General features: G+C 42.8%; 2 protein-coding genes across 3 annotated transcripts; one reads left to right on the plus strand and one right to left on the minus strand.

Annotated features, from left to right (window-relative positions):
• Nucleotides 1-1084: 1084 nt before the first annotated feature.
• On the plus strand, nt 1085-9358 carry LOC308410698 (putative ATP-dependent RNA helicase DDX17). The gene is made up of 13 exons (XM_080904250.1): nt 1085-1439; nt 1563-1722; nt 1819-1915; nt 2019-2152; nt 2259-2324; nt 2466-2607; nt 2751-2911; nt 3054-3226; nt 3356-3466; nt 3824-3885; nt 4052-4111; nt 6837-7067; nt 7288-9358. Exons 1-13 carry the CDS (start codon nt 1390-1392, stop codon nt 7710-7712), a joined length of 1872 nt encoding a protein of 623 aa, XP_080760376.1. The 5' UTR covers nt 1085-1389; the 3' UTR covers nt 7713-9358.
• Nucleotides 9327-15981, minus strand: LOC308410697 (ADP-ribosylation factor-binding protein GGA1-like). 2 transcript variants are annotated; one of them, XM_080904248.1, is made up of 17 exons: nt 15903-15981; nt 14975-15059; nt 14547-14622; nt 14346-14444; nt 14109-14232; nt 13769-13869; nt 13586-13666; nt 13063-13200; nt 12874-12955; nt 12018-12131; nt 11750-11905; nt 11555-11628; nt 11270-11457; nt 10826-11055; nt 10548-10717; nt 10284-10394; nt 9327-9745 (listed from the first exon to the last, which is right to left on the minus strand). In XM_080904248.1, the coding sequence occupies exons 1-17, from the start codon at nt 15943-15945 to the stop codon at nt 9635-9637; spliced, it is 1983 nt and encodes a 660-aa protein (XP_080760374.1). In that variant the 5' UTR covers nt 15946-15981; the 3' UTR covers nt 9327-9634. The 2 variants fall into 2 exon arrangements, with proteins under 2 accessions (XP_080760374.1, XP_080760375.1); XM_080904249.1 differs by having other exon boundaries at nt 15833-15941.
• Nucleotides 15982-16789: the final 808 nt, after the last annotated feature.

A 16789-nucleotide genomic window follows, 5' to 3' on the forward strand; every position in this document is an offset into this window, starting at 1 on the left:
AGTGATGTGTGCGTTTTCAGTTTGTCCTAATGAGAAAATCATATTCAGCCAATAGAAGGTGGGTGAAAGTGTTTGGATTCCATCTGTGACCCACATCCCATCCAGCCGCCTCCTGCCCCAGTGACCGCATTACTTGTGTATCTTTCTACTAAACCTGCATTGCTTCAGTTAAAATCAAGGTCGAGTGTGTTTGTTCTGAGCGTTTCATACTTGAGCATTTTCTTCAAAACACTGTCAGATCATAGTTTTGCAAAGCTTATTGTATTTTAATCCAGAAAATACTATATCCAAATGGAAGGAACGCTGTAAATAAAGTCAAACTTAGTGCTGCAAAACCTTTATGACGACGACTGGGACGCCATTGCTTGGTATAGTGCTCTGTTTGAATATATTTGTGTTTTAATGGTTTCATTTCATATATACTCCTGTTTTATTTTTAATTTTGTGTTGTATGATATTTTTTTGTTTGTATATTGGTAATATGACATGTTTTGATGCTATATCGATTTGTGTTGATGTTTCAAAAATAAATAAAAGATGAATAGTAAAATAAAAAGACATTTCTGGCAGTTTTTGCAGGCTTGTAGACTCCATCATTGTCATTAGCAGAATATTAGAACCCCTGCAAACACCATTGACAGAAAGACGATTGTTCAAGTAATGTTTTGGACAGTTTTTGTTTTTTACTCAACTTTTGGTATTTAGTAGTTATGCCCCCCTCCCTCTCTTTCTCAGACCATTCTCTGTAAACCCTAGAGACGGTGATGTGGGAAAAACGTAATATTTCACTATTTTCTGATATACTCAGATTAGCCCGACTGGAAGCAACAACCATGTCATCTTCCAAGTCACTTAAATTGCCTTCAATTCTAAAGCTCGGTTTGTAGTTCAGCGGCTCATCTTGATGGCCTGTTTGTTTTAAGGAGCAGCTGACCACGTGAACTGGCCAGTGAGTGTATTGCATTAAGTTTCCAAAGCTGTTTAATAAATGGCCAAGTAAGTAAACAGACGTACGCGTGCCATGAATATGTCACTCACAGTATGGGGGCGGGGCTTATCCAGCCGCCAGCCAGTCACAGCAGCTTCCGGTTCTGTGTTAAGCTAACAACAACACAACCATCTCCTGCGTCTTATTACTCTTGCAACCCTAACGACGCTTGTCACAACGGAAATATGGCGGGTTGTGCTACTTAACTTTTCAGCAGGCATTTACGAAGACGACATTTTAATTTATTTTTGATTTAGTCAGTTTTCCAAGCTAATTCACGGTCTCGCCGAGTGAAGCTTCTGGAGTTTTCAAGCAAGGCCAGAAAAAGTATCTGTAAGCAAAAGCCGTACAACCTGTAGAAGATAAAGGTCCATTAGCAAAACTTAATAAGAGCCCTCAAAATGAGAGGTTCTTACGGAGACAGAGACCGAGATCGTGGTCGTGACAGAGGGTAAGAGGACTGCTAAGTTAGCTTGTCAGCTAATGCTAGTTAGTCATCATAAAACCCTATTATATGTTTTTATTGTGACTAGCAGCGGTTGCATTGACCTTACAGTTCGTTGTCATATTCCAGCAATCCCCGATTCGGATCAAGCAGAGGAGGACCACCCCCGGGTAAGAAGTTTCGGAATCCTGGGGAACGCTTACGAAAGAAGAGATGGGACCTGAATGAGCTTCCTAAATTTGAGAAAAACTTCTATAATGAAAATTCCGAAGTGCAGCGAATGAGCCAGGTATTATGTCCGTCATGTCACAGTCTGACCTTCAGCTGCACCTGTTGTGTTGTTTTGTCTGTCTTCACTTGTTGCTTTTCTTCTCTTTGCTCTCAGTATGATGTTGAGGAGTATCGCAGAAAGAAAGAAATCACAGTCCGAGGCTCAGGCTGCCCAAAACCTGTCACCAGCTTCCATCATGCACAGTTTCCTCGTAAGCACATGCACTCATGGATACACTTGCAGCACTGTGGACAGTTTGCAGACATACATAACCAGATACTTTATCGTCCCTTATTTTTGCTTCTTCCAACTAGAATATGTAATGGATGTACTGATGCAGCAAAACTTCAAGGAACCAACAGCCATTCAGGCTCAAGGTTTCCCTCTGGCACTCAGTGGGAGAGACATGGTGGGCATTGCTCAGACGGGTTCTGGGAAGACTTTATCGGTGAGATGTGTCTTCCTCTTCACCTGTACGCACCACACAGATGAATTTCACAGGTGAAAGATGTGAAAGAAGACTGAACCAGTCTTCCATATTTTTCTTCTTTCAGTATCTCCTGCCTGCAATCGTGCACATCAATCATCAGCCCTACTTGGAGCGTGGAGATGGACCCATTGTACGTGAAGAGAAAAGGAGAGCACTAATCACTGAGTAGTCTGCCTTGGAATAACCTAATTATATTAAAGACCTCAAAGCACAACGTAAAACTAAAACACTAAAGAGAGGATTGATGTGGCTTTATATATGTGCTGTGCAGTGCTTGGTGTTGGCCCCCACGAGAGAACTAGCTCAGCAGGTCCAGCAGGTGGCATATGACTATGGAAAGTCATCACGCATCAAAAGCACTTGTGTGTACGGCGGTGCTCCCAAGGGACCTCAAATACGAGACTTGGAGAGAGGTGAAGACTACTAAGACTACTAGAGCATGCAACCATACAGTTGTGTCCTTTTGGGAACCACTTTCGATTAGTCTGTAACTTATTTATTTTCAGTTTAACTGATTATATTACATACTGAAACATGCTAACATTGTCTTGTCCAGGCGTTGAGATCTGCATCGCCACTCCGGGTCGTCTCATTGACTTCCTAGAAGCTGGAAAGACCAACCTGCGGCGCTGCACATACCTAGTTCTGGATGAGGCTGACCGCATGCTGGACATGGGTTTCGAACCACAGATACGCAAAATTGTGGATCAGATCAGGGTAAAAGCTAATACTCAAAGGCTGTATCTCTGTCTTTTTGGGTTTTTTTCTTTGTTTTTCTGTTTTCTGCTGCTTACTCTTATGTTTGAAGTCAAAGCTGTTTTAGTGTATAGTTTTTTATTTGGTGGGTTCTCTTGCCCAGCCGGACAGACAGACTCTGATGTGGAGCGCTACCTGGCCTAAAGAAGTTCGCCAACTGGCAGAGGACTTCCTGAAGGACTATGTCCAGATCAATGTTGGAGCTCTGGAGCTCAGCGCTAACCACAACATCCTTCAAATTGTTGACGTTTGCGTGGAGAGCGAAAAGGACCAAAAGTAAGAGTTTGGTGATCTGGTCACATAGGAATTAACTTCTCACGTTAATAATAACAGCATCTGCTGTGTTTGGTGTGTGCGTTTACATCCCTTTAATTATAATGCATTTGCTTCTTTTGCTTTTCTCAGGCTTATCCAGCTGATGGAAGAGATTATGGCTGAGAAGGAAAACAAGACCATCATCTTCGTTGAGACCAAGAAACGGTGTGATGACCTGACACGTAGGATGAGACGTGACGGGTGAGTATACCAACTCATCCCAGCATCCGTTTTAACTGCAGACTGTAATAAAGAATGGACACCATGATGTCACCCAGTGGTATGATCTATGCTGAAGTTGGGCAGTTTAACACTGGAGTGTGTATATGGACTGGAGCTATTGGAGCTTTTTAAGCTATTCCACAGCCTTAGCTAAGCACAGTCATTTAGGAGCAATAATTGAAGACTTGTCAAATTGGTCCACTGTAAATATTGAATTGTACTTTTGCTTGAATTGCCCATCACTGGTTTGTAGTACATCAGATGAGTGGTTGTAGAGAAAATCAAAAGAGCAGAGACACACAGACGCACTGTTAAAGTTGCTGATTTGTCTTCTAGGTGGCCAGCGATGTGTATTCATGGTGACAAGAGTCAGCCAGAGAGAGACTGGGTATTATCAGGTACAATAAACACACTCACTGACATTTCATTGTACGACAGTTCTTTGTACTGTTGTGTTGTGCTGCCCTGAACCATGTGTTGGCTCTGCTTGCATAATTATACAAACTGAACTGAATTAAATTAATTAGCTGATCCTAATCACCTCTTATTCATCTCATGTTGCAGAGTTTCGGAGTGGCAAAGCACCCATCCTCATTGCTACTGACGTCGCCTCACGTGGGCTTGGTATGTCATGTGTGCTCAAGTATAAAGCAAGTAATTTCCTAAGTATAGCCCCACATACATGCAATATATTTCCCTCTTCAGTATTTAGAATGATAATGATCAATATATATTGATCTGGCTGTTGTCTGCATTTTTATTCACAGTAAATTTATCAAAGGCCAACCACAAACACATGCGCTGCTTCTCAGATAAAGTGTGTATCTAAGAAGTATGTCATTGAAGCAGGCTTTCCTCCAGACACTGAAGTCTCTTTGCTTTATTAAAGAAACACTAAGAAAGCCGAACGAAGGATTGATGTTGAATGAAGTGTGACGATGTAAGGGGAGAGGCTAGCCAAGCAGCCCCTTACAGCACAACAGTCCAACTTTGAACCTAATTCTGTGTTCATTTGTTTTCTTTTCATTTTGTTTATTTGTGTTGTTTTTGTTTCAAGTCTCTCTTCTGGCAACTAGAAGCACACAGGCTCTCGGGAGCCTGCAGCCGGACCTAGGCATGACAAATCGAAAGCTGTCTTGGGGAGAAAGACAGCCTGATTAATCTGATTCCCAGACACGGCCGTCTCTGCTGAAAACTTAACAAAGAGCCCGCTAATGAAGCTCTCCCCCCGCCTTCCAGGACACTGGCAGCCTGGGTGATGACGGGCGGGGAGGGAGTGGCAAGCGCAGGGTGCCGCTGGGCTTCCAAAATTTGATCGTATGCTCGAGGGCGAAGAAGGGGGCGTGGAGGAGGCTGGACTCTTATTTGGCATGCCATCAACAGAGGGATGAACCCAAAGCACTTGCTGATAACATTCACTCATATTCACAGCCGGTATTCAATCTAACGGCTGTAACGGATTAAGAAAACTTTCCCGTAAAGTCCTCGAGGAGATTCAAGTCCATTCAATAACAAACTCATAAAATTGTGCCTAAATTTGAACTTTCAGCTAATGCACTTAAATAGAAAACAGTTTTGTGAAGATGTGCTGCAGTGGTGTGTCACAAGACGATAAAGACAGAAACACCTGCCAGGAAATGAGGGTGGAAAGCAGCCGAGCCGGGCACGGGCGGCTATTCTGGAGACTTTCCCTCTGAACTGCCCCCTGATGCCAGCCCCCAACACCACCCCCACCACTGGCTGTCCAGGCCAACCTCTCCCTCTGAGGACGTCATGTCTGGTCCTGGCTGGCAGGAGTCCTGGCCTGGAGGAGCCACCTCACTGTGATCAGTCTCCCTCCTTTTCACTCTCCTTCCTTTCTATTCTGTCTTTCTTAATTTGTCTGCCTGTTTCTCTCTCATCCCTCCTTCTCTTCTTCTTTTTTTCACTACCCCCCCCCCCCCCCCCCTCATTTTGGTCTCTTATTTATCTATTTGTTTGCCTTTAAACATTTCTGACTTGTCCGTTTTTGTCCCTTTCACCTCTATCCCTGAACCCACAGCTTTCACTTTCCCCTTTGTCTTGAACTCCTTGGCCTGTTGTCTTTGTATACATCACACCAGATCACCAGGTCAGACTTTCTAAATACCATCATAAGAACTAGAGCACATTCCCTGGCAGAGCCCACTCCCAAATCTCTCTTAAAGAGAACGTCCTCCCTCCTTTAGTGTCTGTTTCTTGTTACGAAAATTGAAAAGCTGGGCTCGGTAATACCACTGCCCTTTGACGTGACCTAGGAGGCATTTGGAGCAAGCAGCACTAGTCAAAGCCCGTTCGAAAAAATCTACTTCTTTCACTAACCAATCTCTTAATTAGAAGTTAGTATCACCACTTCTTTGTAATCTAAAAAATGGCAAGGATACGAGATCCTTGAAGTTGACATAAAAGAATCTAGAAGGCCTCTCCACTGACCTCTTCCTCTAGAAACATACATAAGCCCAGCAGTAATGGTTCCAGGCCGATCACGGCTAGGACACACGAAGAAGCACAGTTAGGAGTAGGGTAAGACCGCAACCCAGCACAGTCCAGCTGGAGCTCTGGCCCAGACAGCTTCCAGCTTTGGGAGGGTTGTGGAGGAGTGGCGAGGTTGGAGAAGGGACTGCATTTGTCCGGTGCGCTCTCCTCCTACCCCTGCAGACCTCCCATGACTGGTGATGGGTGGGGGGACAGAGAGGGAAATCCCTAAATCTCTGATTACAGGGTAAGTACTGTACCTAACCCTTCCCCCTTCCCTATTTTTCCTCCTCCGCCAGTCTTTGTCATTATGCTTCCAAAACAAGACGTCCATTTTCTCTAATCAGCAGCGTTTTCTGAGCCCTTCATCAACTGTAATGAGAAACAGACCTCTTAACTTTGAGTTAATCTTTTCTGTCAGAAATTTCTCTACATTATATATTTAATTTTAGGGTCACAGCCTTTGAAAATTTGTTTCTTTTTTAATGTTTATCCAAATTCTCATACTGCAACTTTTTCCTTATTTTTGCAGCTTATATTTGACTGCATGTAACCTGTTTTCATGTGTGCACATACTTTATTTCTCTGCTACATTATTTGTTTTTCTAATTGGCACGTTAGGTCATTTTCTAAATGCGTGCAGAGTACAAATAGCCGATGATTTGACTGGTAAGTGATGCTTTCAGAGGACGATGGGTGTCTTGCAGTTATTGTCTGTGTGACTGTTCCCATTTTAAAAGACAAAATTAATGAACACTCAAAATAATGTAAAAGTCAATTAGCGTTAGTTTTGATCTGACTTCTGTTTGCATCTTTTCCCTCCCTGTTACTGACCTCTTCTCCCCTGCTGCCAAAGATGTGGAGGATGTCAAGTTTGTCATCAACTATGACTACCCTAACTCATCCGAGGATTATATCCACCGCATCGGGCGTACAGCTCGCAGCACTAACAAAGGCACCGCTTACACCTTTTTCACTCCGGGGAACCTCCGGCAGGCCCGAGAGCTGATCCGGGTCCTGGAGGAAGCCCGGCAGGCGATCAATCCCAAACTGCTGCAGCTGGCCGACAGTGGACGCAGCGGAGGAGGTGAGGAACGGTTTAAGCATCATGTGTTGCTTAAACCGTTTAACTGCTGAGCTCTCTGCACCACAGAAGAGTCTTTATTGATTTGCCTAAATGGGGATGAGCTTTGGTAGTATGTGAAGGATAGATTGACTGTATTTAAGGGTGCAAGTGATTGATCACATAAACAAATGCTTGGGTAAATGAATGAGCTAGCAGTTTCATTACAACTTTTAATTCCCAGGTGGCCGTTCCCGTTTCCGCAACTCCAATTCAAACAATCCCAACATGATGTACCAGGATGAGTGTGATCGTCGGATGCGTTCTGCTGGTGGGGGCAGCAGCTCAAAGGATGGCCGTGGCAGCAGCTACAGCCGCGGCGGAAACAACCGGGATGGGGATCAATCTTCTTCTTACAGAGATCGCAGCAGCAGGGATGGAGGACGTAGTTATAGCTCCGGCTCCTATGACCAGTACCAGAATAACAGCAGCTCCAGAGGTGGCTCCAGCTCAGCAGGCAGCGCTGCGGGGAATGCCCCACCTCCTTCATCAGGCCCTCAGCCTCTAATGGCTCAGCAGTTCAACCCTCCGCAGCCTATGATGGGTTTGATGGGGCACTCGCCATTCCAGTTTGCGCCTCCTCCGGCATCTCTGTCTGGGAGGAAATGATGTCGTATGTGCATCAGTGTTACACAGCACAACACAAACTACACCCGGGCAGATTTGTGTTGAATTTTTCATTTTATCGCTCTTCCAACATTCCAGTTAAAAGCATGTTTTAGTTGACTGAGAGATCTTCATTTCTTCAACATTAGTTTTCGACTGGCTTCAGGTGTTTGCGTGGAAAACTTTTTTTTTCAGCTTAAAGTTGGTTTAAAGCAATTCTGTGTTCGTTTAGCTTAGTTTGTTGCAGCTGTATTGGATGGAAAAAAGCAAAGCTGCTGTTTTGTATTGTGAATCTCTTTGTGAGCTACTTCCAAGAGGTTGATAGTGTTATTTTCTGTGTAGGTATGGCAAAGGTAGGTGTTGAAGTTAATTTTGTTTTTTCTGTTTCAGATCATTGTTGGAAGCCAAAAAAATCCTTCTGAAATATTAAAAACAGATCCTGATGTGATTTAAAAAAAAAAAAAAAAGTGGGTTAAAAACCTTTACCACATTGGAGTGTTTTTCTTTGAGCTTTACCTCGATCTCGTTATGTAGGTGCAAATTGAGGCCTTACCAACTAGTGATTTCTAAGTTTGTATTTACTAACAAATCTCCTGAGGCTTACCTGTTTAGAGGATCACCAGTGTGGTCTGGTCTTTGCAGCAGTGATGAATGAGATTTCCTAGCAAACAGTAAGTCCCCTTTTTAAATTTGTTTTTCATGTTTAATAAAGTTCTTTGGTGTACAGGACATGTTTGTGTGTTTCTGTAAACACTTGAACACTTCTTTTGATCACCAAGAATAAATTTTATTTCCCCATTTTACCAGTGTTATGCTCTCACACATTTCAAATGTACATAACAGAACTGCTATATCTGGCATTTAACAAAGCAGTCTTACTGGAAATTAGTGCAGTGGAATGTGATCGGGATCCTGTGGGAGGAAGTGTTCAGCATGGCTGTCATGCATCGCAGATTGTAGAAACGATCTGAACACGTCTGAGACGGACACCGCGCTCAGAGCACCGGAGTGCAGCTCAGTTTGCATATGCTCAAGTTTTCCATTTTTCCGAATAAATGCTTACACAACAACTCAAATATCAAACTAATCTCAAAATTGAACTCATAGCGTATTAAAGATGACTATATTAATACGTATCTGAATCTGCACGCCTCAGATGACAAACATGTAACAGATGAGAAAAAGAAAACTGAACTTTAAATAATATTAGAACTGCAAAATAGGCACATATGGCAGAAAATACACAGCTTTGATGTTAACAGTAAATTTTGTTCATTACACAAGATTCGAGGGGTCAGCTAGAAAAACAAAAGTGTTAAAACAATCATTCTCTGTGATCACAAAGTGCACTCAGTCAATGTGAAAGAAAAGCAATCAACGTAAACAGACACCACAACAAGTTGATTCAGTTCAGCCTCGTTTTGCAAACTTAAGAGTCGCTTTGTGTTGACGTTGGGTTTTGCAAGCACTGTGTCCCATTTTTCACCGACCGCAGCATGCTGATGTGAAGGTAAACAGCTGATAATGGATTTCGACTGCCTGAGGTGAAAAATAAAGTACACCAAATAACCTAATATGCACACAGTTGTTGTAGTTTACTTCCTTTGTAGCACTGTGTTTAAAAAAAACAAAGAAAGAAAAAAAAACAACTGCAACAACTATGAAGCAGCTGTTGCAGGTTTGTTTAAGCAACCACATACAGCAGACTAGACCTAGACACGTGACTTGTTATAGCAAAGCGTACACACATTACACTGACTGCGCATGAGTGTAATCAGAGGAACACAATCAATACCAGTCAAAGAAAGTACAACATGACTGCAAAGGAAAAAGGTTTCAGCAGGCCTCCAGCCCAGGAGTCAGTTTAGGGGGTGGGGGCGAGTCTGAGAGCAGAAAGTCTGTCAGGTTGTGGTTGTGTTTAAATGCTATAGGTTCCCCCATTTCTCCGGAGGCGGAAACTGTTCTAGACTGCCGCTCTCGCTGTGCTCCTGCTCTCCCATGGTGAAGGTTAATCTGTACTGCAGCTTCACTTTCTCCTGAGACACAAACACATGCAGAGAGAGGCTAAGTATGACAGCTTGGATTAATGCTCTGGGACAAGAGGAATGACAGGCTCCTTGACCTTCCCATCAGATGATGGGATTCAAATGGACCCATTATGCTTTTCCTTATTTTCTGTCACATCTGTAGTTTTTGTTAAAATTCATTAATCATGGGCATGAATGTCAAAATAATTTTGGGATAGGGATTTCTTTTAACTTCTTGTTTTTAAAAGGCTAAAAAGTGGAATGCTGTACAAAAAGAACAGTCCAAAGAAATAATTAAATGGGGTACAGCCCAGTGCAGAGTTGCTTTCAAGCTTGTGTTTAATTCTGCTTTCTCATTAAATTAAGTTGGGGCTTCATTTTTCTAGATCTGTAATTCTTTTTTCCAACCTTGGCCAAGATAATCAGCACTGAAAATATGCTGCACTTATCTATTGCTGAACAGTTTAAAGGCTCTTTTTTTCTGGCCTTTGCTCAGCCAGACATCACAAGGACATTTCTATCTATTCTGTGAAATATCCGGACCTACCTTGTTTGGATTTGCTAGCAGCAAGATCTGTGTGACAGCAGCAGGAGGGAGGATGGGGTTAAAAGCGGGGAGCTCCGTCCCTGACGGGGGCTGCAGCTTCACGGCCATCGTCTGCAGTTGATAAATAAAAACAACATTAGGGTTTTGTTTTGTTTCTCTCTCTTTTTTTTTTTTTTTTAACTGAGACACTAAATCAGCAGCTGTGGATCTCATTTACTCCATCTGACAGAGGGGACAAAGGCCTTGGACTATATCAGTGCTGACCTTTGGAGCAGTAGTCTGGAAGTTTATGTTGGTGACAGGCACAGGGGCTGACGAAAGCATGGAGATAATCACCACCAGAACATCGGGTCGAGACGGAGGAGAGTCGCGAGCGAAGTGAAAGAGAACCCGCAGACTGTGGCTGTCAAACACAGTTACAGGTAACAGACTACCTGCAGAAAGACAGGACAGAAAGGAAATTAGTTCATCATATACCCAAAACACTCAAAACCAAACAAGCTTCCTTGGTATAAAACCAATAAGTGATCTCGTTTACTTACTGGGCTTAATGGATTCTAAGGGTACAAAAACGTCAGTCAGAGAAACGTCTGCAGAAGAAGCCTCAGTGTGAGAGGGAGACACATCCAGCAGTGTGGCTTTAAGGCTGGGCTGGGAGTTGGGAACAGGTGCAGGAGGTTCAGCGGTAAAAGCTGGAATTGGATTTGGAGCGATGTTTGTCCCGGTCTTGTTCTGGAGGTCTCTCAGAGTCGGTTTAGACTGCTGCTTGTCCCTTAGAGAAGAAGAATGAGCAACTCTGCGTCAACTTTTGCTCTGAGCTCTTAAATGATTTTGATCTGCTTTTTCCAGAAACGGTAGTTTAACCAACTCCTGACTCAATGTTGATGCTGTCCAAACTACAAAACTACAAAAGTATTATGGCCATCTAGAAGCCTTTTCCTATGAATTCAGCAAAAATGTGATCGTGCTCAAATCCTGTTAGGTACCATTTGACCTGCAGGCCCTCTGGAGGTAGAGACTGCTGCAGCAGGGTTTTTCCCAGCAGGTCCAGTTCATCCAAGGCAGAGTTCCCAGGAGTGGAGCCAGATGAAAGAGGCTGAGAGTGGGGAGGCGGATCTGGACTCAAAAGGAGACTGGGCGCAGTTGCGATATCTGTATCTATGCTGTCAGAGGACTGAAAGTTTAAAAAAATAAATAAATAGAAAAAATGAGTACAGGAAAAAAATATGAGAGCTTCACAGATGCAATAATAGATTTTCTCCACCGCTCACCTGGAACGAGTCCCATGCGGTGGAGTCCTCAGGCTGTGAGGCGGGGTTAGAGGTGTGTGTTCCTTCACTTAAACCTGTGTGAGGTGCAAAGTGTTGTAGTATTTAGGAACAAAAGTTTTCTTTCCCTCAGTTTCCATTCAGGACTCTGAGATTTAAGTTGTATGCTACATACGCCTGTCTGACGTGTTTTATTACCAAGCGACATGAGTTCGTCATCAAGGAGACTAATCCCCATGTCCCCATGTGAGGGAGGGTTTAGGCTGTCTGTGGGAGTGGGAAACTCTGGGAAGGAAGGCGGCGACTGTGGTGACGTGTCCAATCCTGACAGATCTAGCAGCGCTGTGCCTCCTCCTGTGAGAAATCCATCAGTACTGTTGATCCTTCACTAAAAGATTCTTTTAGACAGCTCATTGTAACACAGTAAAATCTTTTTGGCTTCTTTAGTGTTCAAAGCTTCACCCACCGGTTTGTTTCTGTGTGTTTAATGTGTTGTTTCCATTTACAATCTCCCCTTTCACCTGCTGCTTGTACAGGTTGATGACTTGAGTCAGGCTGTCGTTGGCCTGCAGGATCTCCGCTGAGGAAAGATGACAAAGTGCTCATCCTTATCACTGGATTTAATCAGAATCGCCTGCCTCTGTTAGAAAGACTGCTCATAAACTGTTGAACCAAAAAAGAAAAATAAATTCATGCGCTAATAGAAACCATCACTTTATTTCTTTAAAAAAAAAGAAATACTATGAGAGAGATTTTTTTAGACCATCTATAGGTCACCCTTGTTCTTGAAAAAGCAAGAACACTTCTCCATTCCTCTGAGATCCGACCTCACTGTCCAGGGTTGTGTGGTCAAAAACTCCACTTCTCTCTTTCCTAGACATCTCTACACCTCCACAATTATGTCATCTGGACCAACTCTTCATAGTTGCCCTCACTTCCTCCTCTCTGTCTCCCATTTTCTACATTCATCAGCTCCTCAAAGTACTCCTTCCATCTTCTCAACACACTCTTCACTTGTTAGGACATTTCCCCTAACCTGACTCACACCCTTTCCAGGTCGATCGCTCCGTCCAGTCAGTCGGTACAAACCTTTTTTCTCATTCCACAGTGTCCAGCCTCTTATACAACTCACTACAAACATTTGTCCCTGTGTCTACTTTCCTCACTTTTTCTTTGGTAGCTTCCTTTGAAAAATTTCCCTTACTTCCTCATTCCATCACCATTCCCTCACTTTTCATTCCATCCATCACTTGAGTGATATGATAGTGGAAAAAAAGGAGAGAGCTCCTATTCAGTGGCAGATGAATAATAACTAAGCTCACCCAGAGCCTCGTCGTTGTCCTCCGTGTCACTTGCCAGTCTGAACAGTGTTGGCCTCATTTTCTCACAGCGCTGATACAGGTCCTGACCACACAGCACACACGCCACGTTAAAAAATACTTTAAATGGAGATGGCTTCAGGTTGATTTACAGTGTGATCTTTTGATTTAAAGCATCTGTCTTTTTCTCACCTGAATGAGTTCAGCATTGCTCTGATCCGTAGCCGTGCTGTCGTAGTCCTGCAGAAGCTGGGTCAGTAAAGTGACGCTCTCCTTTACCTCCTGAATGGCATTCACCCGCTTTGACACCTTCTCTGCACGCCTCTGATCCTAAAACCAACGAGACACAAACTCACAAACTGCACACATACCGGGTTTTGGCCAAAAGCAAGTGCACATGTAGGAAACAGTCATGAACAGTCCAAACTGTGGTGACCTGTAACACAACAAACACAGCCAGAGGCAGTAAAGCAAGAGCGCAGCAAGGTCAGGGAGAAATCAGTTCAGGTTCATGGATGAGAGCAAAGACTAATTCCTGTTAGACATGAAATGAGTACAAAAGACGGAAACACCCACAGGGCAATTTCCCAATTTCCTCTTTCAGTTATTGCTCCGCTCTGAGTGCACCATTTTACTCCTGTTCCTAAAAATCACACATCGCTGCACCGAATGAATGTGGTGAAGAAAATAGGAAGGAAAAGGAAAGAGTGTTTACCTCTTGGACCATTTCCTTAATGAGTTTGTTGGCGGCTTTGAGGTCTTCAGGGTGTGAGCTGTTCAATAGGCGAGACAACATCTGACAAAGTAGAAAGTCAGAGTTCACATGAGGAAGAACATCAGATGCTAGTTCATCACATCTACATAACTCATTCATATATTTTAGTACGAAAGTCCTTACTTTGGATTTCTCTTCATCTTCAAAAATAGCATTCTTGGGTCTGGGTGGAGGAAGGTTGAGTAGCTTGTCAGGTGGCAGCTCAGGATCTTGTTTAACAATACCTGATTAACAAGCAGAGAACATGAAGGTGTTGAGTTATTTAAATGTGTCTAATCATTTTCATTAGTTGATTTACCTCATCTGTTACAACGTAAGGCATTTTATCCACGTGGGCCTATTACTTTAATTTTCAGCTCCAAATGTTCAACTCTATTACAGCATCTTCATCTTCAAGTTCAGCATAATTACTCTTTAAAAATGGGTTTTGACAGGATTCATCAAATGACAGATCGACTCTTACCTTGTTTTTTCAGCATTTGATAAGCGTCTGAAATCTTGGCTTCATCTGGTAACGCCAAAGTCCAGCTATAGATCAACTCCAAAACTTTTATTTTAACTGGCTCAGGGGACCGTGTTCCAAGGTACTAAATTGGAGATGAAACCCAGGTCATTTGCACAAAAAGCTCAACAACAAGAGAGAAGGAAAAAAAAGACCTGTATCAAAGAGGCACAGACACAAAGAGACCTAAAGTCCTACCTTGGGAGAAACAACTTTGATGAGTTCATTGAGAAAACGGAATTTGCCCACTTCACTGTGAAACCTTTTCCCACAGTTTTTCATACAAGTCTCCAGGACCTTGAAATTGAAGGGTAGGAAAAAAAAATCTAAAAATGGCAAAAGCTGAAACTAAAGCATCTGAAAATAACTGAACAGATCCTGATTCTGATCTGAACTTACAAGTAATGCCTGCATGGCCTCCCACTCTTGTGGAGACTGGATCTTATGGGCCAGGAGCCTGGTGGCCAGCTGCGGTCTATGAACATGTCACATTTTTGGGGGTGGTTTATTTAAAATAAATGATGCATAAAATTATTCAAAATTCTAAAATGACTGCTGACAAAAGCTCTTTCCTAAACAAACAAAAACAACAACAACAACAAAAAAATCTGTGCTCAATTTCTATTACCCTTGCCATTTTCAAAAACAACTAGAAATTGGCATAATATATGTGTTGATATAGCTACAGTTACCAATGTTGTAGAAGAAAAACTGTCCTTTTGTAGAAAAGATGAACATATCTCTGAAGACATGATCACAAGGCTCAGTAAGACTATAATTATGTAATGATGTGTAAATAATGTCTTGGCCCTGGGGCCAGCTCTTACCCCTCCAACTCATTGTTGAGCTGGTCACAGAAGGCATGGATGCTACTCCAGTCTGTGTCTCTGTTTAGTGGATTTGTGGCTCTGTCTGAAATGGGATATCACATAAAAATGTATAAATGTTACCAACCTTTCCGAATCTTATTATTTTTTATGCTTAAATGCTTATGTTTTCGGATTTTGTTACTGCGAGTTGTTATAATGTCCTAGTATCTTCCTTCAGTTAATTACACCCATATAAAACTAATGAAATATAAGCACAGCGACACAGCCTAAATATAGCCGCCAAAATGCCTCTAAAACGCTTCTTTGTGGCAGTTTAAGTAAACATTACAACCTTTATTAATCATTTTTGGACGTTTATGCTATGTTCATAAAAGAACTACAAATATTTAACATACTGGCCACGGAGTGCATGAGGTCTTTCACTAAACATAAAGGTTGTCTTGTCGAAATACAATGTACAAAACTTGGACTAAGCAGGCTAGAAGTGTATCCCAGCATGTCATCAAGCAGACTACATGGGACAGGTGCTAACTGAGTGTAAGGTTAGCTAGCTTGCTGTCGACAGTCACAGTCGTGTCAGTGTCTTCTCGAGCTTTTCCACGAAGTCACAGGTTTGCTTTAATCACAGTCTATCCTATGTGAATGCAAATTCTGGGTCCCACGATCTTGCCCCCAGCATCCCGGTTTAGCTATAGAGTCGTAAATCCAAAGCCAGCATGTCTGTGCTGTGTTGACAGCTGGAAGGTAGAGCTCCGCAGCTAGGTTAGCATCCTGGGTGTTACGGCGGGGTCCGAGTCCCCTCTAACGGGACAAACGCAGCTACGGTGAGTTTTCATGTCATCTACAACAACTCACGGATAGTAACTTCTCAGTGTCGGGGTCCCCGGACAACACGGGCGCAGGAGAATAAGTTTAAAACACTCACTGATACGTGACTCCAAACTCTCTGCATCGGGAGGCGCAGCCATAACTGCGAGATTTATGTGGTGCCTCGATCTCGCGAGAAGTGGATGGACACGTAGAAAACAGAGTTGAATGACATAGAAAGCACTACGATATTTGTAATACATCAAGTAAAGGATCTCTCTCATCTGTATTTTATATATATATATATATATATATATATATATAGTAAAATTAATAATATTTGGTATGTGGTATGCAATACATAATTCTGACTACAGTGGGGCAAAAAAGTATTTAGTCAGCTACCGATTGTGCAAGTTCCCCCACCTAAAATGATGACTGAGGTCAGTAATTTGCACCAGAGGTACACTTCAACTGTGAGAGACAGAATGTGAAAAAAATAAAAAAAAATCCATGAATCCACATGGTAGGATTTGTAAAGAATTTATTCGTAAATCAGGGTGGAAAATAAGTATTTGGTCAATAACAAAAATACAACTCAATACTTTGTAACATAACCTTTGTTGGCAATAACAGAGGTCAAACGTTTACTATAGGCCTTTACCAGGTTTGCACACACAGTAGCTGGTATTTTGGCCCATTCCTCCATACAGATCTTCTCGAGAGCAGTGATGTTTCGGGGCTGTCGCCGAGCAACACGGACTTTCAACTCCCGCCACAGATTTTCTATGGGGTTGAGGTCTGGAGACTGGCTAGGCCACTCCAGGACTTTCAAATGCTTCTTACGGAGCCACTCCTTTGTTGCCCGGGCGGTGTGTTTTGGATCATTGTCATGTTGGAAGACCCAGCCTCGTTTCATCTTCAAAGTTTTCACTGATGGAAGGAGGTTTTGGCTCAAAATCTCACGATACATGGCCCCATTCATTCTGTCCTTAACACGGATCA

The sequence above is a fragment of the Rhamphochromis sp. 'chilingali' genome (assembly GCF_963969265.1).
Source record: "Rhamphochromis sp. 'chilingali' genome assembly, chromosome: 15".
NCBI lineage: Eukaryota > Metazoa > Chordata > Actinopteri > Cichliformes > Cichlidae > Rhamphochromis > Rhamphochromis sp. 'chilingali'.